General features: G+C 35.9%; 1 protein-coding gene across 1 annotated transcript in view; it reads left to right on the top strand.

The window, feature by feature from the left end:
• The window catches only part of si:dkey-37g12.1 (atrial natriuretic peptide receptor 1), a 169,383-nt gene that overhangs the window by 44,793 nt on the left and 98,596 nt on the right, over positions 1-25,994 (top strand). The window contains exons 3-8 of the mRNA XM_051928534.1: positions 9,328-9,449; positions 12,488-12,577; positions 15,083-15,228; positions 19,229-19,356; positions 20,221-20,367; positions 22,201-22,355. Coding sequence (XP_051784494.1) covers positions 9,328-9,449; positions 12,488-12,577; positions 15,083-15,228; positions 19,229-19,356; positions 20,221-20,367; positions 22,201-22,355 — 788 coding nt within the window. The remainder of the gene's footprint in view (positions 1-9,327; positions 9,450-12,487; positions 12,578-15,082; positions 15,229-19,228; positions 19,357-20,220; positions 20,368-22,200; positions 22,356-25,994) is intronic.

Here is a 25,994-nt window from a genome sequence, read left to right as displayed (position 1 = left end):
TCTATGAAAAATGGAACTGAATTGAAATGAATAAGTAGTCCCATTTGAACCAGTCAAATACTTCAGATGGAAATGTATACTATATATATATATATATATATATATATATATATATATATATATATATATATATATATATATATATATATATATATATATATATATATATATATATATATATAGTGGAAGACTGGGGGTCGGACAGCCCCCTAACCTGAACACAGGCTGGCAGACCACACAAGTCCAAAAGCACATGCTTTTATTTTCTTTTTGTTGCCCTTTCACAGCACACAATGTTAACAAGTCTCCAGAGCATTTAACGCTCAGTCCTTTTCTCTCTTTTCTTTTTCTCTTGTCTTTCTTTCTTTCCTTTTGCCGCCTCCACTCCTTTTCCGCAAGCTTTATCCTCCACCTCCCGACTCTGGCTCCTTGAATGGAGTGAGGTGGCCTCCTTTATACTGCACCCGGAAGCACTCCAGGTACTCCCTGACGATCATCCAGCAGCACTTCCTGGTGTGGCGGAAGTGCTGCATGGGCACCCGGAAGCACTCCAGGTGCACCCGGATCCTCTCCTGGACGCACTTCCAGGTGTGACGGAAGTGCTGCAGTCCAGAGACTCTGGAACTGTCCAGGCGCCCCCTGGTGGTGGACACAGGCCCCAGCAGGGCTGAGCTTCCAAGCTCCAAGCCTGTGGTGCCGATGCAATTCAGGGGGTTTGCCCTCTCATGTTCTGAGGGAGATATTGCTTCTCTCCTTCCTTAATAAAAGTGTCCCCGCCGGGCAATGGCCCCAACCACCCACCACAATATATATATTATAGTGACTAGATATTTTAGCCTTCATAGTAAATGCCTGCCCTTAATGAGGCAGGCTTGGCAATATGAAATAATGAAATGCAGTACTTCCTTCCTTCTAATTTCAAGAGACTTAGCCAGGACTGCATTTTAAAGAGAAATTGGTTTGTATGATTTGCTATTAATATGGTTTGCATTTACTTTGGAAACATTGACATAAATGCCTGATGTAGATTTTTTAAAGTACTTTTCCTCTCACTCAAATGAAACTGCAAGCAATAATATGGTTAGACACAGGCATAGTTATTGACACCATATTGAATGAAAAAAAAATAATTATCATAAATTGAAAATACTAAGCAAAATCTTTGGCCAAATAACAAAGCAAAAGTGTTCTAAACCGGAATAGATGTATTTTTTCACTAAAGAAGTTGCAAGCATTTTTTTGAATAAATATTACTCAAAAGTTTGGAAGTCAGTAAATCTGTGACACCAACTTTTATAGCATGGGCAATTGGACATTTACCATCCTTTACAGATTTAGAACAATCTAGAAGAGAACAGGCCATTCAGCCCAATAAAGCTCGCCAGTCCTATCCGCTTATTTCTTCCAAAAAAACATTAAGTCGAGTTTAGAAAGTCCCTAAAGTCTTACTGTCTACCACACTACTTGGTAGCTTATTTATAAATGTTAATGAAGTTTAAAATTGCTAAACATGGGATGTTGTGACGAGCCAATTACTTAATTAACAAATAATGCAGACACAAAACCAAAAGAAAATTTCCAGTTGTGCTCTTTTGATACATAGATGTTGAGAAAAAACAGTAAGAAGGTTTCTGAAAAAGTACAAAAGCTTCTGTTTTTATTCTTGTAGAGTTTGAATACAGAGGCTGTGAATTGGAAGGATGAGTGTTTAGAAAGTACATAGACATGCCACCCAAAACTGAGAGGGTGGGACGGCTTGGATTGGGGGTCGAGGTAAGGTGGGTGCTCTGTTTTAAACTTTGTAGCACCACATCTAAAACATCTATCTGTGTTTCACACATAGTGACATAACATTTTATGGTTTTTCCTTCATCTCATAATTTGAAAGCTAGTACATTTTTATTTACTTTGAAATGATCGATGGCAAATAAAGATCAAATATTAACTGCAGGTATAATCTTTCATGGAATCTTATGAATTCAAATGATCATTACCTTATGCATAATAATCAAAAGATAATTCATTCTGTTCATGATAGGCAATCATATATATATTTGCAGAATAAGGTTTAAGCAAATAAGAGACATAAATAGAAAAAACAAAAAAACTGGTCATTCTATTGTACTATTTTCAAATAGAAGGATGTTTTGGAAATAACAGTTTTTAAGAAAATATAGTAAAATATAGTACTATTACAAAAGAGCAAATGCTCTAAGAATTAAATAACTCCAGCAATTAAGGGCATTAAAAATTCATTTTGAAAAACCAGAAGCTGTTAATGAGCATCCAGAAGGGCTCTAGAAAAATATTATCACTTACCTGAATTTGAAAATCAAACAAATAAATCACACAATCTTTTGTATTCCCACAAACATACTTAAGTTAAATATGCTCCCTCTTCAAAAGTTATTAAGGATACAAGTGTTAAAGAGTATAGCAAAGGGGCACGCTCGCAAATGTGCAATCATTTTTTCTTGCTTGACTTCCTAATGCTGGGCTTTCTTTTTGTAATACTGACATGACTGTTTATGCCTTAGCAAAATACAATGGCTTCTTATTAATCACCAAAGATTCATATTCACATCCACTGTTATGCTTGTTTATAAAACATAATCTCACCTTCTAAAGTAATAGCTTTTATGGTACAAAAGACAGAAGGCTTTGAATCTTAAAACTAAAGCTTCCTGGAAAGTTGTTTGAAGAGAAGAATTGGCTGGCAAGTCACATTGTTCCCAGTTTTAAAAAGAATTTGCAAGAAGTATCAGTCACTGGCATCTAGTATAAAGGGCCTAGGTGAGATAGAATTTCAACTCTAGGCAATATGAAAAAAGTTTTTTTATGGAGCTCAGTTAATTTAGTCGAAGTTCATTTTTTAATAGGACACTTTGCATGATGCACTTTGAAATATAACATAATGGAAAAAGCAACATGCATTTGCATAAATACACAAATCTATGCTAAACAATATTAAAGCACAGATACATTTAAAGACCAGAAAAGTAGAGAAACATATATTAAGTTAACCTAATCTACAATATTGCCCTGTGAGTGAAGGAGAAAACATTAATTCCAGGAGTTCCACAAATAAGTATACCTCTGAAGCCCTATAGACGTTTATACGAATACTTATGTTAAAGTAGGTGAATTGGTTACTCAACCCCTCCTATGGTGTAGGATAATGTGGAATTGTCCACTTTTTCATTTTAACCCAGGAGAATTGAACTATAATCTTTATACACATAACAACAAATCCCCATTCTGCCTCAGCCATTATATAGTACTAGCTGTGTGAACCCGAGCTGTAAAAAGCCTGGGGTCCTAGAAACTATTGAAATTGTTAGAAAAAAACCCTGAAATGTAGAGATGTCCAGTAATTGAAATTAACTACTCCGGGCATCTCTCTCCTAGAAGAATTCATTTTGCTGATGTGCTCGCCTCGCTTGTGTATTAGCGGCATAAGGAAAAGTAAAAGGGATACCGATTTGCCGATGTTAGTGGCTAAGTGACTTTGTCTTTCTCCTGAGGTTTTGTTTTGCTGACGTGCTGGCCCAACTTGTGTTATTAGCGGCTAAGCGAGTTTTCTGTTTTCTCGGAGCTGGAGCCCTTACCTTGACTCTACCTTTCACTTCTGGGCCTGACAGACATACACACTTCCACGCGTAGACGTTTATATATAAGATAATGGAAACACATTACAATGTATAATGTAGTTGCGGTGTTGTGCAGCTGAAGTGAACAGGAAGTCCTCCACTTTGCAATGGTTACAGGCATTCCCTGTCCTCCCAAGGATAAGAGTTCTCTTATTGTTCATGGCACAGTTAAGGGAGTTCCTTCTCAGGGCCTTTGTAATCCAGATGGGTTCACGACTGACCACCAGAAGTTACCACAGTGCTAATTCTGCAACCTGGAATGGATTGTGATGTGATTCCATGACAAAATACTTGGTGTAGTCGGCAGGATTTCCACTGTTGATGGGTGGAGTATGGCAATGGTACTGCACGGAGAAGTGGGGGCTAAGTACGAGAGGCTGCAGCCAACATCACTAGATAATGCTCCGCTTAGCAATGCTTATACCCAGTTCCTGTGTGACTAAGGATAGGAGTTCACTAATTACTCAAGCCATAATTAAGGAAGCTGCTCCTAATGTCCTTTGTACCACCAGACATCGTAGGTTGATGGCTAACCACTGGCAGTTACCACAATGCCAAATTTGCAATATGAGACAGATCATGGTGGGATTCCACGATCATACACAACGTATTTCATTTGGGAGCCATCCATCCATTATCCAACCCGCTATATCCTAACTACAGGGTCACAGGGGTCTGCTGGAGTCAATCTCAGCCAACACAGGGCGCAAGGCAGGAAATAAGCCCCGGACAGGGCGCCAGCCCACCACATGGCATGCACACACCCCCACACACCAAGCACACACTAGGGACAATTTAGAATCACCAATGCACCTAACCTGCATGTCTTTGGACTGTGGGAGGAAACCGGAGCACCTGGAGGAAATCCACACAGACACGGGGAGAACATGCAAACTCCACGCAGGGAGGACCCGAGAAGCGAACCCAGGTCTCCTAACTGCGAGGCAGCAGCACTACTCACTCCGCCACCGTGCCGTCCTTTCATCTGGGAACTGTAGCTAAAAAAACACAATACTCTTCTGTGCTTTTCACATCTCTCTTCTAATCCACCCATCTGTTAAACATTATTATTTTAAAGCATAAAACCACATTTGTCATGTAACCTACACAATCTTTTAAATGATGTCTTTTACATGTTCTTCCTTCACCTTTTACTGCATGCATAATCTAATTCTTTCAGCACTAATTGCCATGCTACAGATATTCAAAAAATGAATATGTTTGCTTATCATTATGCGTTTTACATGACTAATTTAGCTTGAATACTTCTCATGATGACTGAAGGATGTCTCATTTCCTCTTACAGCCCCAAGAAAACTGTCAAAAGTATAATGCAAGTAGTAAAAATACAAATTGTACTGTGCCTGCTGTGAAGAGTGATCTTTCATTTTTCTATGCAGCATGATGATGAGTCAGTATGATCTTCCCAGGGTATTTGTGTTCAAAAATAATAATATGCTTAACCAGTCTAGGTTAAGAATGAAAAGTACATACAATACATTTCAGTAAAAAAAAATGAAACAGCACCGTACTTCTGAAGGTTAAAAATAAGCTAAAAATTACTATGACAATATGCTTTCAAAAAACTAATGCTGGGTATGATGTCTTTTCCTTTAATTATTGAAGATGTATCTTACTATGACTATATGCTTTCAAAAAACTAATGCTAGAAATTGTGTTTTTTTTCTGAATTATTGAATATTATTTATATGTTTTGCTTTGCATTTAATTTACATGCACTTTTGGAAAATGTTATTACTCATTGTAAGCTTTGCAAATGAGAACCTATGCCAGTGCAGACTTTCTGCTTCTCAGGGCTACAGAACATAAAAGAGACTTTGCCTCTTTAGGTTAAGTGTTCCAGCCGACAAGGTTTATAAATACTTGCTTGCAAGAGAGAGTGAGGAGGATGGATTGGAGATGATAGTTGAGTTGTATAGGTTATCTTAATCATAGACTAATGTAAGTAAAAAAATAAATAAATACATCTGGTGTAATTTGATATATGTCATGTTTGCATGAAGTTGGTACCCCAAAGTACATTCACTTGTAATAACTGTGATAAGTTCAATACGCTGACATTACTAGAAGGTGTGTTTACATACACATCATTTTACAAATATCTACCTACATTACAATTAAGGCAATTCTCCAAATATGGCATTTGCAGACTATATGAAATGAATAAACTGTTATTATTCCTGTAAACAAGCTGAGTAATTTGTTTAAAACCCAAGGCATAGCACAAGTGTTAAACAGTACACACTGGGTGCTTTGAAATGAGAGGATGGACCTGAGATCCATCCATCCATCCATTATCCAACCCGCTGAATCCGAACACAGGGTCACGGGGGTCTGCTGGAGCCAATCCCAGCCAACACAGGGCACAAGGCAGGGAAGCAATCCTGGGCAGGGTGCCAACCCACGGCAGGACACACACAAACACACCCACACACCAAGCACACACTAGGGCCAATTTAGAATCGCCAAATGGACCTGAGATGAATAATTAATTTTCTTTTATTCTTCTGAACATTTTCCAACTCATCATATTGTGTTTTGGTGGTCTCAAATCCATAACCATGAATGTAAAATGTTGGTTAATAATAATAATAATAATATGTTATTTATATAGTGCCTTTCCTATGCTCAAGTGCATATTTGTAAGTATGGTAATGGATAGCAGTAAATAGATAATTCCTCTTTCTAAAATCACCATTTTATCTACAGCACACCTTCAATCAAAGAATGTAGCTCAAAGTGCTTTTACAAGATGACAATGAAAAAGTAACAAGAAAAGAAGAACACATTAGAAGTAGATAAAAAGAGTAATTAAAACACTGCATACCAAAAATATTAGATAAGAATGCATTTATGTATATTTAACTAACATAGATATGGAATAGAAAAAATGAGAGTCCTTTTCACTCCAATTTGTGTTTGAAGAATAAACTGCATTGGACCCAAATGGTTAACTTTGTATCCATATTATAAAGGATGAGATATTTTTTGGCTTTGAAAAACTGAACGTATCGAAAGTACTTCTGGGTTTGAAGTGTTAACGACATCTCTCTCCAGTACCATTTTCATTTACAGTATGCTTTTTGGTTTGTTTCAACAATGTACAGAAACCAGACCAAGTAATAGCAAACTGAAAAATGACAAAACAATACACACTTCTAGACAGTGTTACAGAACTGCATTAGAAGATATAACAAACTTCAATGTACTTCAAAAAATCCAAAATCTAAAACACAAACTACTTAGTTACCACTGTTAATAGAATTAATAATTTTTAAACCCCACGTGACTATCTAATAGCGGTTGAATAACACGTAGACTGTTATCACAATTTCTGTGGTCAGGAAACATTCAGGAGTCAGTGGCCTGTAAGTCGTGACAGTAGTGATCCTAAATACACTCGGAATAACAAAATATACTAAAGTATCCTTACACTATTCTGCAAACCAAGAAAGAAAAAAAATCACCTATCACAAAGGCTTTTTTTATTAGTATGTGTTTGTCTGCATGCAGTCTATTCCTCATACTACTTTTTCAGCAAGTAATGCCAACAGACAATCTCACCATCCACAAATCCATCCATGTACTAACACACTTTTCCAGTTTATGACAAAAAAGGGTCTGGGGGCTCTTTCAGCAGCATTCAGTGAAAGCCTGAAACCAATCCTAAATGGGTTGGTAGTTTGTCACCATTGCTCTCCCATCATAGATCAATTGACATGTGAAATCTGGAGAAATTCTACACGGCTAATGAATATCTGCATGATAATAAATGTCATGCAGGAATGACACTTCTGATGCTGACTGACATATTGAAGCAGAAAGATGTATTTCACGTGATAAGACAACTATTTTGTGAAATGTCAAAATCACTTTAAATCCTTTTCCTCTAGACATTCTTTGTTCAGAAACCTATTTGGTTTCTTTTAAATGATTTAAAGCAGCGGTGTCCAACTCCCGTCCTGGTGGGCCGCAGTGGCTGTAGGTTTTCATTCTAATCCTTTTCCTAATTAGTGACCGGTTTTCACTGCTAATTAACTCCTTTTCACTTCATTTTAATAGCCCTGTTTTTAAGGATTCAGTCCTCTAAATTGATTAATTTCTTAATTAAATGGCAGCCAAACAGAAATGAGATGTGAAACGCACCAACAGATGACCAGCTAAATTGGAACATCAAACTCCAGCCAGTTTCACTCCAAGTTTCTTAATGAGAAGCCAATTCTTGCTGTTGATTAAAGCCGTCATTGAATATCATGACTTGTTGCTGCTCTCATTTTGCTACAGCAGACTGTTAATTTTCTATTTCTTCTAAGACCACCATCAAGATGTTTTGGTGACCAGAGCAGACAAACATGACTGAGACCTTCACCTTTCTTTATTTTCAGGTTAGCTGGTCATGTGGCGGCATGTTTTGTGGCTCATTATTGTTTGGCTGCTCATTAAAGAAAAAGAAACAACTAAGGGGTCTGAGTCACGCCAATTAAAACAAGTTAATCAGCAGCAAAAATGGCTCACTAATTAAGAGGATGGTTAGAATAAAAACCTGCAGCCACTGCGGCCCACCAGGACTGGAGTTGGACACCCCTGATTTAAAGTAAAATAAATGTGTTAACCATATAACATTTAATTGTCTTGCAAGGCAATGACATTAACTTACTTACAATACTGCTGTAATCAGAGATTATGAAAATTTCATACATATGGCTATTATGGTAGCATATTTGTTTCACATGTCAATCACATTTTATTAATAAATATGGTAAAGCAACACCAAAACACCTAAATCCACCTAGCTAGTAAAAATCTTTCATTCCTGTTTACCCATGGAGTGCTTGTGCTTTTTAATCATGCTAGCATATCATGCTCCAGGAACATTTTTTCTTTCCATGTGTGTCCTTCATTCTATCCTATCTTCCTTACACCCACTGTGCACTTGTTATCAACTCTCTTCTAATCTCTGCACTTGCTGAAGATCTAGTAGTGAAGCGAACTGGCTTTAAGACCCTATCTGGAGTCAACTCTATTTCTGGTTACTCTTGTGGTGAGGAAAAATATGCTTCCTACTGCAACCACCAACCCTTAGTTAGAAGGTGTTGCTAACTTGGAATGTTTCCCTAAACCATAAAAGAGGCAATCCTAGAATTTGCAGGGACACTTAATCCCTATTATTTTGCATCTCGCTAAGAGTAATGCCTGTTTCCTTTGCTACTTCCCTTCTAGAGAATCCCACCACCCAACACCACAAACAGGAATTGCTGTTGCTACACAAGCATGGCAGATCACATTGCATTTACCAGTGTATTTATCTTACATGTTATTAGTGCCATAGCCATTTCCTCTACCATGCCATACTGCTTGTAATCCTAATCCAAAAAAGAACCCACACTAGAGTACAATCAAATTCCATTGGTTGGGAAAAAAAAGTGTAATAATGTGTAGACGTCCACTTACCAAAGTTTGTGGATCACATGAATGGTTTAAAACAAAAAAGAAACAAAAACAGATATACTGAATCAAATCAATAAACACATCATAGCCAGGCATTTACAGTACCAAGCGCTTCGCACTTAAATGCTCCAAAAGGCCAAAGAAAGCCAATGTTGATGTTATTTTATTATGCATTACGGAAGGTTAATTTTTTGCTTTTGTTTTTCAGGTCATCGTTTGGTTTTTGACTTTGTGGATGATGAATGTGATGCAGTAAAAGGAACAGGGAAAATTGTAGACTTAAAATGGAGAAATAATTATAGTGCCTTTATAGGACCAACTTGCTCTTCGGTAAGGACATTTTCAGTGTCTGCTTACTACTGTGATATAATAGGTTGCTGACCTTGTATTATTCATCCTTTTTGTTGTCCCCTTTCTTCAGTTAATTGATCATGAAGAGCCATAGGCTACTCTAGCAGCTTCAGGCAAATCACAAGAACTAAATTTGACAAGGGTGCTGGCCTTTTGCAGGGAACACTCACACACCCATACTCTCAACTGAGTATTGAGATTCAGCATAATCTTTATTGCTTTGACACTTACTGTATGAGGATTTTTGAGTCCCTGCCAAGAACTCATCTGGACTCACAGAGAATGAGTAAACTTTGCATATGTAGAATCTGAACCAAGGATTTTAGAGTTGTGAGGCTTGTGATTTGAAAGAGTAGCCTTAAAGAAGTTCTAATAAATCAGTCAATGTCTTTATAATAGTAGATGAAATTTAGGCCTGGCTACTCTCAGAAAGAGAAAATAAAACCCTAGACTGGGGGAAAGGAAACCTAAAGAAAGAAATTCAACTACCTCAGAGCCTTTTTCATGAAGTGAAGATAAGTACTGATGCAATATCAAATACGAGATTGTTGTGGTGGTAGAAGTACTGTTGGAGTTACTGTATACTAGATGATGATGGTGGTTGTGAAATGTGGCATAAGCAAATTAAAAATGTATTCAATTTACATTTCTTTCCTCATTTATGTTTATTTGGTTTGGGTAATAGCCAAATGAATCAAGCAAAGGAACCAAGAGTAAAACTGACCAAAATGAAGTTACAAGGTTCCTGGACACATTCGCTAGTAGAGGGTTTGAAGCTAGGAGTAGAACACTCAGATGAAGTGATTTCATTATGAACAATTTATAATCCTTCTCTGTTATGTTTTTGGTATTCTGCTGTGGGTGCTTATGCCCATAGAAAGCGATAGCAGAGATATTAGAAGCATTGGAGTTCAAGGATGAAAAGATCTGATCATCTTATTATACTGCCCAGCACATATTTACAACATTGTGTAATGCCCAGGACTAGGTAGGCAGGCCAGTTGCATTAAATAACCAGATTTTTGGCTTTCTCTGACTTTAATGTGACTTGACTATAAAACCCACCATGGAATTCCATGAACTTTATTTTCTTGACAAATGCTGCTGACTAGAGTTTTTGTTTTCCTCACCTTCTCTGTCAACTGTCACAGTTCAATTCTGATGCTAATGGACTTCTATTGTCATGATTGGTTTATGTTACGGAATTTAAAATAGCTCTTTTATAATATATATTCATCCTAATTCATGTGTTTATGTGTCTAAATTATGTATGGTTTAATTACTTCCATGTATGTCAACGGAGATTGAACTTAGTAAATAGAATGTAGAAAAATACTTCAATGGAATTTAATTTGGTTACTTACTGAAGGTAGCTCACACAGGAGGTATAGCAAGCATCTCATGGAACAAGAACTTCTATCCCTCATATGGCTTAAGATCATATGAAAATTCTTTAGGAAAAACTACAAAATTGTCAGTGGATGCAGGGACATCTATTGTGATGATCTAAGTGTGTTAAGACTGTGGTCTCTTGCAAGACGTAAATGAGTGAGTGAGGGATTTTTCACTCTTTTGAAAAGCGTTTCAAACTGACACAATTTTTATGCTATTAATTTATTAGAGAAAAATTACTACTGCTTAGTATAATACTTTAACTTATTTTTGTTTACTAGATCCTTTTGGGTTGATACTATTTCTCAATTTCTTAATTTGCTATTATTACTTTACTTGCTGTTTTTTTGTTTTATTGTCCTCTTACTAAAGCTATGTGTAAAGGTCTTGGGTTTGAAAAAGGTGCTATAAATTAAACATTATTATTGTTATTAGTAATCTGACCTTTCATACTGCTGAACTGCCCGACAGATTATAAAGGTGAAACAAGTTAGTGTCATAAGGGGAATACACATAGTGTAGTTATTTAAAAATGAGGATAAATCTGATCTTAACATTTTTTGAGTAAAGACCACAGCTCTTTAGATGACCATTCTGTCTTGTGTGATTATCACATTTTACCATATTGTCATTTTCTAACTTTTGGCTTTTGCAACTACTAATTCTGTAATGGTGAAAGGGTGTTCAAAAATGGATAAATGAATGGATAAATATGTGCGTGAAAGTGTGCAAGGTGAATGAGTGTCTTAGAAGATTATCTGCAAGACTAAGTGAGGTCTTAGAGGCATCTGATATGAGTAATAAGGGGAACAGAATGAAGAATGTCTGCTTGCTAACAAGGAAAGAATGTGTTAAAAGATAATAAAAATGAAATCAGAAAGAGCACATTTTGATGAAAAATAACTCTTTGCAAAACACCTAAAAGTATTACATGGAGGTGCCAACAAGAAGAATGGGTCTAGTCCTCAGGGTACCCAAAAAAAGGATACCCAGGGAAACTAGCGGAATTTGGGTCACAACTGGTTAAAATGGGTAAAGCCGCATCAGACCTAATCTGTTTGTTTGTGGAAGGAATTTTCATTAACACAACAACATTTTTTTTAATATTTCATATCTAGTTCCCTGTTCTAATAATTTCTGCAGTTTTATTATTGTTAAAAGTGATATATATATATATATATATATATACTATAGTAGGTGTCTAACAGAATATACTGAATAGCCCCTGCCTTCTGGTGTTTCACCTTTTTGAAATACAAATTCAAAAATAGTCATACTGTACTGTATTTTTAATAGATGCTTGATCCTGATGCATCATTTACTTTACATAAGGCCTCAAGTTATGAAGAAATGTATTCTGAATTATACAGATTTTTGTGTTTCCAGACAAAATAAATATATATTCATACTTCAAACACCTAGAAAAGAAAAGTTTTTATGGTAAAGTGTTGAGACAGGTTTAATCCTGCAGTAAATGTGTGGAAAAACCTAGCATTTACTACAATACAAAAGAAAGTGTGTTTTGAAAAATATTTATGTGCATTCCACAACTTACAAAAGAATGTTGAGATAATCTATGGTAATAATACAATGCGTCTTAAAATGATTTAAATTGCTTTTCTCAGGTGTGTTCCCATGGAGCCCGACTAGCAGCATACTGGAACATTCCAGTGATTAATCCTCTCTGTGCTGATTCCGAATTCCTTAATAAAAAGGTAAAATGCCACTTTTTCTAGGCATGTCTTAGAAAAATACAAAAATACTATTTTGTTAAAAAATTGTTTAAACTCAATGTGCCGTTAAATATGGACAACACATTTTAAAAAAATGGAAACATAAATTGTTCTTTAAAGTATTTTTCCTCCTTGCACACCCACAGTACTATTTTGTTAAATGTTTCTACCTTATACCGTCCTGACACAGGACGTGATAAGTATTGAACACAAATTCTTACCAACACTAAGTTGTGTAATTTCACCAATGAATCAATAACCTTTTGTGGAAATTCAAAACCAGCACAATGAAGTTCACAAACACTATTAATTGACTAAAAATGCTGTATTTTAAGCACAAAACCAAAAAACGCAAAAAGTAAATCTCAAAAAAACACAGCTCAAAACAATTGTGGAACACAATTTGCCTTATGAAAGACAGTAAGAAGAACTTAAATGTCGAAATATGACAATTTATTTAACAGATAAACCTGATTCAACAATGTCACAGAATCAACTATAAAAAAAGCATATTGAAATGACAGTCAGTCAAATTCTAGAAAATCCCTAGCTCTGGGTAAAAAAGGTAGATGCAAATTTGATGCATATACAAATGTCTTTTCTATGAGGCAATAAACTTTTATTATACCAAATGTGTCGCAATGATCCATACCAAACGTCAGAAGTATACTTCCATATATTAACTTTAGTTAGTTATTTTGTTAAGGGCATGAATGAGTGCCAATTTGCCAGTCTTTTGTAAAGCACCACATGTAAAGCATAAAAAATCTGGATTGTTTTCCACTCAACTTTCCTTATACCTGTTCCGTTAAAGTAGATACCACTTCCGGATGTCCGATTATAATGAAACTTCATATCTGTGTGCTTCTTACAAACTTTCAATCACTTATCTTTGATTATAATTCAAGTTTATATGACAAAGAACTACTTCTGGTAATCCGATCAAGCTGAAATTTCAAATCTGATTGTTTTTTTGTGGTCAGTGATATACCACTTTTAGTCGACTTATCAAGGTCAAATTTTATATCTAACAATAAGTAATGATCATACAAAATTTTAATTATTTATGTCTATTTATATAATGGTAATATTGCTTATGTAATAGTGCTGATACCTGTTAAGATATCATTTCCAGCTATCCAATTAAAGTGAAATTCTCTGTGTGTTTCTTACCCTAACTAGCGACAATATAAAATTTCAATTATTTTTCTCTTCTTATAATTCAATTTCACATTAAAAACTACTATACAAAATTTCAATTAATTCTTTATTTAAACTATGTACCAGTTTATTTTAAAAAATTTTAAATGTTTTCAGGTAAGTACCACTTCTGGTTGACGTATGTTGCCCAAAAATTGATAGAAAACTAACATTTTGATATAACGCCCACATGCCAAATTTCATTTATCTAACTCAAAACTTTCTGAAGTTATCGTGTTTCCATTCAAACACACACACACAGACACACCCACACACACACACAGACATAATTGCAGAAATGGTCAAAATGTGTTCAGGAGCACATGAAACGTGGAGATTCATCAAAATCTCAATGTCAAATTTTCTCACAGTTTCTATACTTTCTCTATACTATGTATACGAGTACAAGTCTGAATTAAACTGTCCTAATTCAGGGTATGCATAAGGGTGTTCATAATGATTTACTTCAGTAGGTAGAAGTACATAATAAACAAGAATAGTTGTGTTGAATATTTGAAATATTATATTGTCTCCTTCAACTCTAAATATTCTTGAATATACAAATTTGTCATTTTTGTTAGTGTTTTATAGTAAAATAACAGCAATGGAAGACCCTTCAAAACAACAATTGCAAAAATAATTCTCAGGTAAGGTAAGGTCAGGTCAGGTTGGGGAGCTTGAACTGGTACAGTGTGTTGCCTTACCCACTATATGATGAAACAGCCTCGGATCCCAGTTGGCAACAAACAGAAACATGGCCCAGTCCTACCCTCTGGAAATGACCATCTATCTGCCACAGCCAGTTGTTACATGGGCATCCCCTTGGCCTAGTCCAGTGACTTGGGTCCTCAACAATGAAGATTCTGTGAGTCGGATCAGACACTGGGAATCACGCAAAATGGCCATAGCGCCATAACTGACACTCCCTCATAGTGCAGGTAATATAACTCATTCAGGACTCCGTGAGCAACTGCTCGTTGAACACAAAGTAAAACCAGCGGTACCCAAGGATTCTCAGAAGAGAATCAGCTCACTGGATAACGTTCATGTCTTGCAACCATATATTAAAACAGGAAGCACCAGGACTCTAAAGACGGACCTTCGTTCTTTTGCAAAGATATTGGGAGTGTCACACATCCCTTTCCAGTGACCTCATGACCCCCCATACTATCCCAGTCCGACTACTGACTTCATAGGAAGAGTCACCAGAAACATGAATGCCGCTGCCGAGGTAAGTAAACCTCTCAACTTTCTTTTAAGGCTTTTTTTCTATTTATTTTTATAAAGGAATTCTCAACGTTGACCAGAGTGTTTGGACCTTTTACCAAAATGGGAAATTTTCTTGTTAAAATCTGTGAGAACTTTGGCTGGAGACGGATTGGAATCATTGCTGAAGATATCCCAACTTGGTCTATACCAGCAGACGGAATCAAGTAAATAAACAAATTCTGACATTTCTTATTTCATTAACATTTACAGTAAGCGTGCATACTGTCGATAGTTCACATCCACAAAACATTTGTGTGGAAACAAAATACATGAAAACTTCATTTTCAGAAATTAGTAGAGACTAACATGTGGAAAAGGTATGTTTAAAAGGATGAGGTAATAAGATAAATACTATAAAAACACCTTGCATGATGAAATTCCCAGAATAAACCTGTCAGATGATACATTTCTCAAAAAATATACCAGCAAATAAAATTTTTAAAGAAAAGAATACAGTAATCATTAAGCCCACTGGAAAAATGAAACAATAATGCTAAGTGCCATTTTTCCAACGGCCTTTGACTTTTTTGATTTTATAGATCAAAACACAATGGTGGAGGTGAAAGCACACTTTCAAAATTTTTTGCTAATTTATTGTTGCAACATGTCACTTTCAATGTTAGGTCCTCTGTCATTTTTTGTTGCTGCCAGAATCTTCATCAAGACTAAACAGTGTATCCTTTGGAATAGATACGGGTGTGAGATGTGGAAAGTTGGATAGGGTTTTTAACAAAATTTCTAATTTGTACATAAGAAAAATGCATGTAGCTAGAAAGTTAAATTTGATACGCAAATCCTCATAAAATGCAAGTATGCGATCTATATAAAGATCTCTAAGTATCTTAATCTGTTGTGTTTTCCATAGATTAAACTCTGAGTAGGTTTTTAAAAACTTTGAAAAAGGTGATTATCATGTATAGCAGCAATAAATAAGACATTCTCTACCTTGAAATGCAGTACTGTATGTTCTACCTGCTAGATGGCTGCTGTCCAGTGATACAGTGCACTCATGTTGAGGTCCTTTTTCTAATTTTAAGTAATCAGAGTTTGTTGTTAATGTGGGCTAAGGTTTCTGAACTAGTATAAACTAGTTTGATCCATGCGGATATACTGGGGCTAAATCAGAATTTGTGTAGTATAATAACAGGAAATCTCATTCAACTCTTTCAAAGGCCTTTTCTTCATCCAAAATAGTAAAACTGGGTGGGTGGGTATACCACATTAAACAGTTTTAAGAGAGATTGTCTGCATTTAAAATATCTGGTTTGTTCTTCTGATGTTACTAAGGGAAGCTCTTTCTCAATCTTCCTAGCTAAGACTATTGCTAGTATCTTAACATCATTATTAAGGAATGAAATTGGTCTATATGATGCACACTATAGTAACTCTTTATTTTTCTTTGGAAAAATGATTGTTATTGCTTTGCCGTATATTTGGGGTAAAATTTTATTTTATCTAGGTTCTATGAACATTGTCAATAATAATGGAGCTGGCTTAATTGACATTTTTTGTTACAATTCACTTGGTACCAATATGCGCCTGCAACTTTTCCATTCTCGAATAAATTCATGACATCCTGTAATTCTAAAAACGTCAAAGGTTTATCAAGTTCTTCTGCACTATGATTGCTGTTTTGGTTATTTGTGCCAGATGTGCTCAGAAACAGCTGGCTTCTAATCGTTTTAACTCTTTACAATCTTTGTAATTTGCAGAAAATGATGCCATAAACAAAAACATCCAGTGAGCAGCAGTTCTAAGGGAGAAGCGGCTTTTTTATGAGAGAGACCAAAGATGAATGGACAGACTTCTTGAAGCTATATGAGAAACCACAAATATTCAGATAACAAGCTTGTTGCAACAGTGGTTTGCAAAAGCACATCTCTGAAAGCATAATATGCATATAGTCATCCCTCACCTATCGCGGGGGTTACGTTCCAGAGCCCCCCGCGATAGGTGAAAATCTGCGAAGTAGCGACCTATATTTATTTTATTATTTATACATATTTTAAGGCTTTATAAACCCTTCCCACACTCTTATAAACCTTTCTCACTCTCTTGTTAACCTTTCCCACACTCTTATAAACACTTCCTATGCTCTTAAACACTTTCTACATTCTTAAACACCGCAGACCAACACTGCACACTGCACGCAGCGATCAGACGTCGATGTGTCTGCACTCGCTTTGTGAAGGGGGGCAGCTGAACTCACGCTGAGCAGAAATGGACTTTGTGCTGCTTCTGCCAAAATGCCTGCTTTTCGCTCTGCGCGTTCCGAAGGAGGAGGAGGAGTGGGGGGGTGTGAGGGCTGAACGCACGTTCGCTCAAACCCTCCTCCCCGGAGGCGCAGTACGCTCCTGCCACTTCGCATTGTCAAGGGGGTGGGGAGCTGAATGAACGCTAAGGAGAAGTGGACTTTGTGCTGGCTTTGTGCTGCTTGTCGCTCTGCGTGTCAATAATTTAAAAGCCTGTACATCACCTATTTTCCTGTCTCACTGTCTTGTCTTGTGTGAAGTTAAAATGTTTTATAATAGTGAGATGTTACTCATATCCTTAGCCCGACATCCACATATCATATGTGTTAACAAAGTGTGTTTTATAAGTTTACATGTGTTTAAAGCATGTGGGATGGGTATTTTAAGGCTTAAACTATAAAAATGTTTATTTATATGGTCTTTCTATATCGCGGATTTTCTCCTGTTGCTGATGGGTCTGGAACATAACTTCCGCGATAGGCGGGCGATCACTTGTATTTAAAAACCCGCGAAGTCGTGAATCCGCGAAAAGTGAACCGCGAAGTAGCGAGGGATTACTGTAATATGTTTTACACAAAAGCAGCTGAAGTCTGTGCTAGGTTCTTCTCAGATCAACTATAAACTAGAAGATGAGCCAAGATTGGGCACATGATTACACAAAATAAACAACTGAAGATTAGAAAAATATCACATGGTCTGCTAAAGCTTGATTTCTGCCACAATATGCAGACTATACAATATATAGACTATACAACTCGCTTATAGTACCGATTGCCTTGTACGGATGCGAAACGTGGACTCTTAGAAGTGCTGAAGAAAGACAACTGCTCGTGTTCGAGATGGCAGCGCTCAGAAAGATACTTGGAGTACGCATCATAGACAAGATGAGAAACGAAGACATCAGGAAGGCCCTCAACCAGACAGAAACGATAGTGCAACGAGTGCATGAACGACAACATAAGTGGCTAGGTCATGTACTCCGGATGGACAAGAACAGGATTGCTAACATCACACTACGTGGAAGAGTGGACGGAACCAACAAGAGAGGGTGCCCAAGAACGACATGGGTGTCGGCAGCACTCTCAAGATATGACATGGGACTGCAAGATGTAACGCGGACGGCCCAAGACAGAGATCTCTGGCGTTTGATGTCTCCTCATGCTAGAGCCCACGTCGACGTGCAATTACAACACTGAGATATGGCGAAGAAGAAGAAGAAGAATGCAGATGATGGGGGTCAGGATTTGACTTAAACAGCATTGATCCATGGATCCATCCTGCCTTTGTCAGTGGTAGTGTAACGATGAGGAAAATGTTTTCTTGTCCATATTCAGCCTCTCAATACTCAAATGCCACATCATAATAAATCATTGCTGCTAACCATGTGCATCCCTTTATGGCCAGGCTAGCCTTTTTCAGATGGATACTTCCAGAACCCCATGTCACAAAGAATGTATCATCTCATGGTTTCAAAAAGATGAGAGTGATTTCAGTTTACTCAAATGGTCTACTCAATCCCCACTAAGTGGCCCCTGAGTGTGTATTCTACTGATATTTTGATTTTATTTTTTCAAGAATTAGGATTTTCTTTCCTTTTTCTTTCCATATCACTGACACACATTTTGACAGCATGTACTGTTTGTATATTATCTTGTGCCCATGATAATGCATCATGTATTACACCTAAATTTAGGTTTTAAAGGTTTTAAAATTACATATATAAAATATGCATTAAAATTGTAAACAGGACCAGAAAATTGCCTTTTGCCTTTGTCCTACGATCGGGTTTATGGTCAAGTCCATCTTACTATTATAAATGAGACTCTGTGTCTAGTACTGTAGATTTAGAAGTATACTGTTTATTCTCAAAAATAACCTTCTCTCTTATTCTTTTCACATTTTACTTCAACAGGTACACTGCTCAGCAGCAAAATATTACTTTGACAATTTTTAAGTACTTTAAACTCAATGCGGATAGTTACCTCAATACTTCATTGTCCTTTCCAAATCTCATTAAGGAGGTATCATCAGTGTCACGCAGTGAGTACTGACAACTAATTTTGTCTTTTTATGTTTTCTGAAAATGTTTCAGCTAATTTCCTTATATGAATATGTGTTTTACTTTGTTGCTTTGAATTTCTTAAATGCCTTGCAAAGTTCTTTTCCAGTATAGGATTATGATGTGCTATCTATCTATTTATTTAATTAAAGAGCTTCTGTTAAAATCTATCTATCTATCTATCTATCTATCTATCTATCTATCTATCTATCTATCTATCTATCTATCTATCTATCTATCTATCTATCTATCTATCTATCTATCTATCTATCTATCTATCTATCTATCTATCTATCTATCTGACATCATTAACATGACCACCGTATAGAAATCATAACATGATGGTGGCTTTCTACCAGGAAGGACATGTAGTTAGCAAATTAGAGACTGACTGAATGAAAGCTGTAGGGAAAAGTGGTGCTTATTGAAAGAGGAGTAGATGTTGAGCCAGTCTTGGGCTGAGTAGGATGAATTTTATGGTAAGGGTTAAAAATAATTTAATAAACTCTCTAAATTAACATAGTTTGCCTGAGAGCCACAAGTACCTGTTAGAGAAACAGTAAAATAAATGCATTAAAGGTTATACAGTAGTCATTTGCTCTGGTGTTCTTGGTCTTGCCAAAATTTGATTATTTGCTATTTAGGACAGACAGTAATGGCCTTTAATTTCTTTACATTTTCAGTCAAAGCGTCCAATTGTAGGAGGCCAACAAGCTGTTTTATTATTACTAGTATTCTTCACTAACATTAACCCAGCTAGTGGTTATTTTTGAACAAATTGTTGAAGAGCCTTTAGAAACAGAAAAATGATGCACTATGCATGTCTGCTTCGTCTGTTTTTCCAGTTATCGTCATATTTGCAGAAGGAGAATTGGTGAGAAGTTTTTTAATTGAAGCTCACAAACTTGGTCTGATTAATGGTGAATATGTATTTATTTGCTTTGAGCCCTACTCTCAAAAACAGACTTTTGGCATTTTTCATTGGAAAAGAGGTATGGATTACAGTATATTATTTTATATAATATATTTTTATGAGAAAATAAAATGTCATTATGAAATTCAGTAACAGTAGGGTAAAAAGAGTCATTATTATGTTTATTTTTTAGGGTTACGTATTGTAAAGCCTAACTAAAGAAAAACTCAAATAAGTTGCTCCAGCCATGGCCATATATCAAATTATATGATTAGCAAAATTTTTGCAATTAAAATCTACTATTTAACAACTCAAGACATTTCAGAGAAGGTTAACAATCTGAATTATTGTCCTACTTTTCTTAATCAATTAAGGGTGCTATATGAAATGATTTGTAAGGTATTCTCCAATAGTAAAAAAGCACTTTAATTATCATCCATTTCACAATTAAGAAAATGCATGGACTTACATCTTTAAGTGATTTATAATATACTATGTTACCTTTACGGTAATAGAAAACATTTTAAAATATTTGATATCTCATGCCTTACGTGTATCCTCTGTGTTCCTACTAAGCTTTTTTTGTATCTCAACCTCTTTGGCCAGGTGTTTCCTCTGATCATCTTGTTTCTATAAAGCCTGCTTCTCAGGCTCTGTCAATTTGAGGCACATTTCTTGGCTCCTGTCTACTTTTTAACTACCACTAATATCCACTGTGAAAACATGATTCAGATTTTTGCTAGTACTCTGTGTGTTTGAAGGCGACTTTCAGGGTTCCTCCTATGCTTTTCTTCAATATGCTTGTGTGTGAAACCTCTCTTGCCTGGCATTTCCTGTCTCAATCGTGTTTGCTAAGCAACCAAAGAAAATGTGACCAATCAGACCAAGCCAAAGTTGCCAATCAAATTCCTCACAGTAACCATACACACACACACAAACACAAACACACACTGTAGGGTTTTATTATATAATAGATAGATTCTAACTTGTCCTAATTTAGGTTATTATTATAAATATTGAGCTACACTCCATGCGCTTTACCAGAATTACAATTATTGCACCATAAGTGGAAAGCATACAGTATTAGAATAAACTGTTTGCCCACATAAAGAGATACATCAAGGAAAACAAAACAACACAAAAATTAATATCTTTGGCTAAAATGTAAACAAAGTCATGCTAATACAAGCTTCAACTAACAAATATATGGCCAGTTGACACCAGAGGAAAACAAAAACACTAGTTATTATCATTCATGAAGAAAATAAAACTCTTAAGGGGATCCATGGTCGTTTTAAGCAAGCAAAGTAACAGATGGCCTTTGTCAGTTTGCTGCCTTTCCTTTTCGGTTATTCTCCGGTTTAATATGCCACATCCTGAGGTCCACAACTGTACCAAAAATACAACTTTAGTAAAACAGGATAGTTTAATGCAGTTGATTCAATGACATCTCCTTCATTGACCAGAATAGTTTCATAATCACTTAATAAGTAGGGAGCCTGGAAACGTCTTGAAACTAGTTTAGCTGAAAGATGCTGACATTTGGCTTTGAAGAAGAATCTAAGGTGATGAGGTGGAAACTCAGAATGCATTATTAAGCAAGTTTTCAAATGAAAAAAAATATGTATAGTGTAGTGCAGAATGCTGAAACATTCATAAAGGCAGAAATAATCAAGAATATATCTAAAATGTATATATAAAGTACATTTTTAAAATGAAACTGTGATAAATGTATGTTGGTAATGTTTTCAATGTTAGGACAATAACTGATAAAAACATATTATGATGCTAAAGTATTTCTTGATCTAACTTTTATTTAATGTGATATCATTCTTGTACTGATTACGTGCATTATTAGTAAAGTATTTTTTCATTGTATTGAGTTGTGCATTCACAATGCTTTATTTTCTAGGAGATCAATATGATGAAAGAGCAAAAGAAGCTTTTCAGGCCTTGTTCATTCTGTCACTTTACAAACCTAATGATGAGAAGTATATGAATTTCTCAGCGGAAGTTATTCGAAGATCAAAGGAAACCTTTGGATATATTTATGAACAGGGTGAAGAGGTAAAACTTCAAGAATACTTCAGATGCATTTTTAGTACATGATTATGTTCTTTTATTGCAATCTAGGAACACAAGGATTTCAGGAAAATTGTCATTCAGCCCAATAAAAATGTGACATGTCCAAAATAATGTCAATGTGCTGCTTTCAACTGCCCTACTAAATCACTTGCTCCATGCATTTATAGTTAATTCTCTGTTTGCTAAGCCTTCCACCTCCACACCACGTACATACAAATTATTTGCATATAATGTAAAAACACATCTCTACTACTATCCAGTGTTAAAAGCCAGGATAAAACATTTTTTGTTTTCATATTAGCTTTGTATCGGACTCATTTCCTAATAACAAACTACCAATAATCAGCGAATTATCTACTGAATAACCACTACCACATAAACTTAACTGTTGACTACAGCTTCTAAACCTCATCACAAATAATAATTTTGAAAAATTACACATGCTAAAGCTGTATACTTCTGAAAACACTGGCTCGATGCTGCAGTATCGATGGGTGAAAATGCAGACTTTTAAGATTGAGACTCTAATCATACTCGGATTTGTTTGTGCTTTTTCATGTATAAAATTTCCTGACTGGATCCTACTCATTGTGTTTCATTCTCTGATCGGTCAGCCTTTATGAAAGAGAACCATATTCCAACATAACAGACATAAAGACGTTGCTTTCCATGGTGCTTGTCATGCTACTTACCTGTATGCATCCAAATTACATTTTGTACAGCTTGAAATTGCATACTGTATATACACAAAAGGCAATTAATTTACTGGTCATTGCAGTTTTGTGAAAAATCTATCTCTTCAAGGATGTTTCCACTGACATGTGCTTGTCCAGTGTAGCCTGTTTGTGCCATATGCGTTTTTGGTCATTTAACTGCAGCTGGAGATACATTTATAAGCAATGTGAAATCACTAATGTGGACAGAGACTGTTTTTGTTTAAAAACGCCATTTTTAAATGAAAATGTAGTAAATAGGACTTAGCATAATTCAGTGTCTAATTCTAAGGGTTCACTGCAATATTTAATCACTTGTGTATTAGACTAACTGTTTTGTTTCTTAAATAAACATTCTGGCTTGCACCATCATCATAATAAATCTTATTTGTAATTTCTCATTTTAAAGAAATAATAACTAGTACACGTGATCATGTCTTGACCCTTCTAAAATACCTTCCACCTGCACTGAACGTCTTAACACATCTGGTTGCACATCCTATCCCACAATTTACTGGTTGAGCTGCTAATCTATTTAAGTAATTAAATTCATTATTTGAATTAATTAAATAAACTTATTAGTTTAAGGTAAAATCTGAAAATATCAAGCAACTGGATCACTTTTGTTACTTGGGTCACATATTAATGCAAGATCGAGGAAGTGATCACCAACTCATAAGAAAGATTGTTATGGCAAAAACAACTTTGATACAGCTAAAACACATATTTATGAACCAACACATAACAATGAAAACAAGGATGAACATTCTAAAGTATTACGTTTGGTATGTCTTAATGTATGGCTGTAAAACATGGACTGTGAGCAAAACAATGGAAGGGAGACCCAAAGAGTAGGTAGATGTGGTTTTTTAGAAGAATGCTGAAAATTTGCTTGTCAGATAAAGTAACAAATGAAAGAGTATTAAAAAGAGCACAGGTAAAAAGACATTTACAGAGTGAGATAACAAATAGACAATTCAAATATTTGGGACATCAGAGCTGAACAAAATCAATGGAAAGAGAGCAAGAGGAAAGGAAAAAAACAAAATCAGTGGAAATAATACGTGATGGTTTATGAAACAACATGAGTTGCAATGAGATTTTGAGTATGGCAAGTAAAAGAGTCAGGTGGAAGACATGGCCCTTAGAGAGAGAGACAGAATCTAATTAATGTATTTGTACTGATTACATTATAAAACCAAAATGATTTGACAAATTGACTTAATTACAGAATAACTGAATTCATCCTAGAGTAAACTGCTAAAATATTATAATATCCAAGTGCAAAACTGATTCACATTATCCTTGGATTGGCTCTGAACGTCAGTATCATTCTCTTAAACAGGATAGCAGCATCCATTTACACTATTATAATAAGTAGTTGTTGAACAATTTACCTAAAACTCTATAAAAAAGAATAGTGTAAATGATACAATGCACCTATGAACCCAATAATGTAAAACTCATTCAATCATATTTTCTTAATGATTAATATTTGTTATTGACCTAACCACTTTTGTTAGACTCCTTTTGGTGTGTACATGAACTTTCCATTTTTTTGTAAATGGCAGATTCACAGCACATGTTATATTACTGCACCTATAAATTATCATATATACAAAAAAGGGTCTTTAGTTCACATTATATATTAAACTACTAAATCTCCATCACTTTATCACCCATACCTCAAAGATTTGCACAGGAGACTGACCATTTTTAATTGACCTGGTGTAAGTGTGGGTGTGAGCTCAAGTGTCTGTTCTGATGGACTGGTGCCTCACTGAGGATTGGTTTCTGTCTCATACTCAGTACTGCTGACACAGCCACCTGGACCTTGTAACCCTAAACTGTATCAGTGGATTAGAAAGTAGTGGATGGGACAAAGCTCCCACATACATGCCAAAGATGTGCTTGCTAAGTTAACTGGTAAGTGGTAGTGAGTGTGTACATGAACATACCTTGCACTGGATATGTCCTCCAGGGTTGCTTCCTTTCTTCTGCCCCATATTGCCAGGATAAACTCTAGAGCCCACCACCCTGAACCAGATTAAATGGATCAGATGATGAATGTATAAATAATCTCAGGCACTATTATTCTTTATCATCCTAGAAGACCATCTGTTTTAATGTAATATTCATTCTTATTCACTAATCTCCTTTTTGAATCACATTTTTATAGAGCATGGAATACCTTTTCTTCCATGGTGAACACCATTCTGTTAACCCTTTGTCCCATCTAAAAAAACAGATATCACTTTACACTCTTTCTTACTTCTGTTTTCTGAATTTCTACCAGTTTTGCCAGAAAGCTACTCTTTCTTTTAAATATTTGTTTTCCATTATCCAACCCGCTATATCCTAACTACAGGGTCACAGGGGTCTGCTGGAGCCAATCCCAGCCAACACAGGGCACAAGGCAGGAAACAAACCTCGGGCAGGGCGCCAGCCCACCGCAGGCCGCACACACACACACAAAGTCACCAAGCGCACACACTAGGGGCAATTTAGAATCACCAATGCACCTAACCTGCATGTCTTTGGACTGTGGGAGGAAACAAGAGCACCCAGAGGAAACTCACACAGACACAGGGAGAACATGCAAACTCCACTCAGGGAGGACTTGGAAGTGAACCCAGGTCTCCTAACTGTGAGGCAGCAGCGCTACCCACTGCGCCACCGTGCCGCCCTCACATTTATATCTGTATACATTTTTTTTTTGAGAATTTAGAAACATTCTGCTTCCTTTCCATTTAACCCTACATGATGTAAATCTCAGAGATATTTCAAGATTATATTTATAAAGGTACGTTACGCATGGCTTCGATCTCGGTCATAGCAAGGGAAGAGAGCATAGGGGCTAGAATTGTAATGCAGCATTAAAACATGCCAAAACTAGTTACATTGATAT

The sequence above is a fragment of the Erpetoichthys calabaricus genome, chromosome 5 (genome assembly GCF_900747795.2).
Source record: "Erpetoichthys calabaricus chromosome 5, fErpCal1.3, whole genome shotgun sequence".
NCBI classification, from domain to species: domain Eukaryota; kingdom Metazoa; phylum Chordata; class Cladistia; order Polypteriformes; family Polypteridae; genus Erpetoichthys; species Erpetoichthys calabaricus.
Note: the sequence above shows the minus strand (reverse complement) of the source record. Positions and strands in the feature narration are given on the sequence as shown.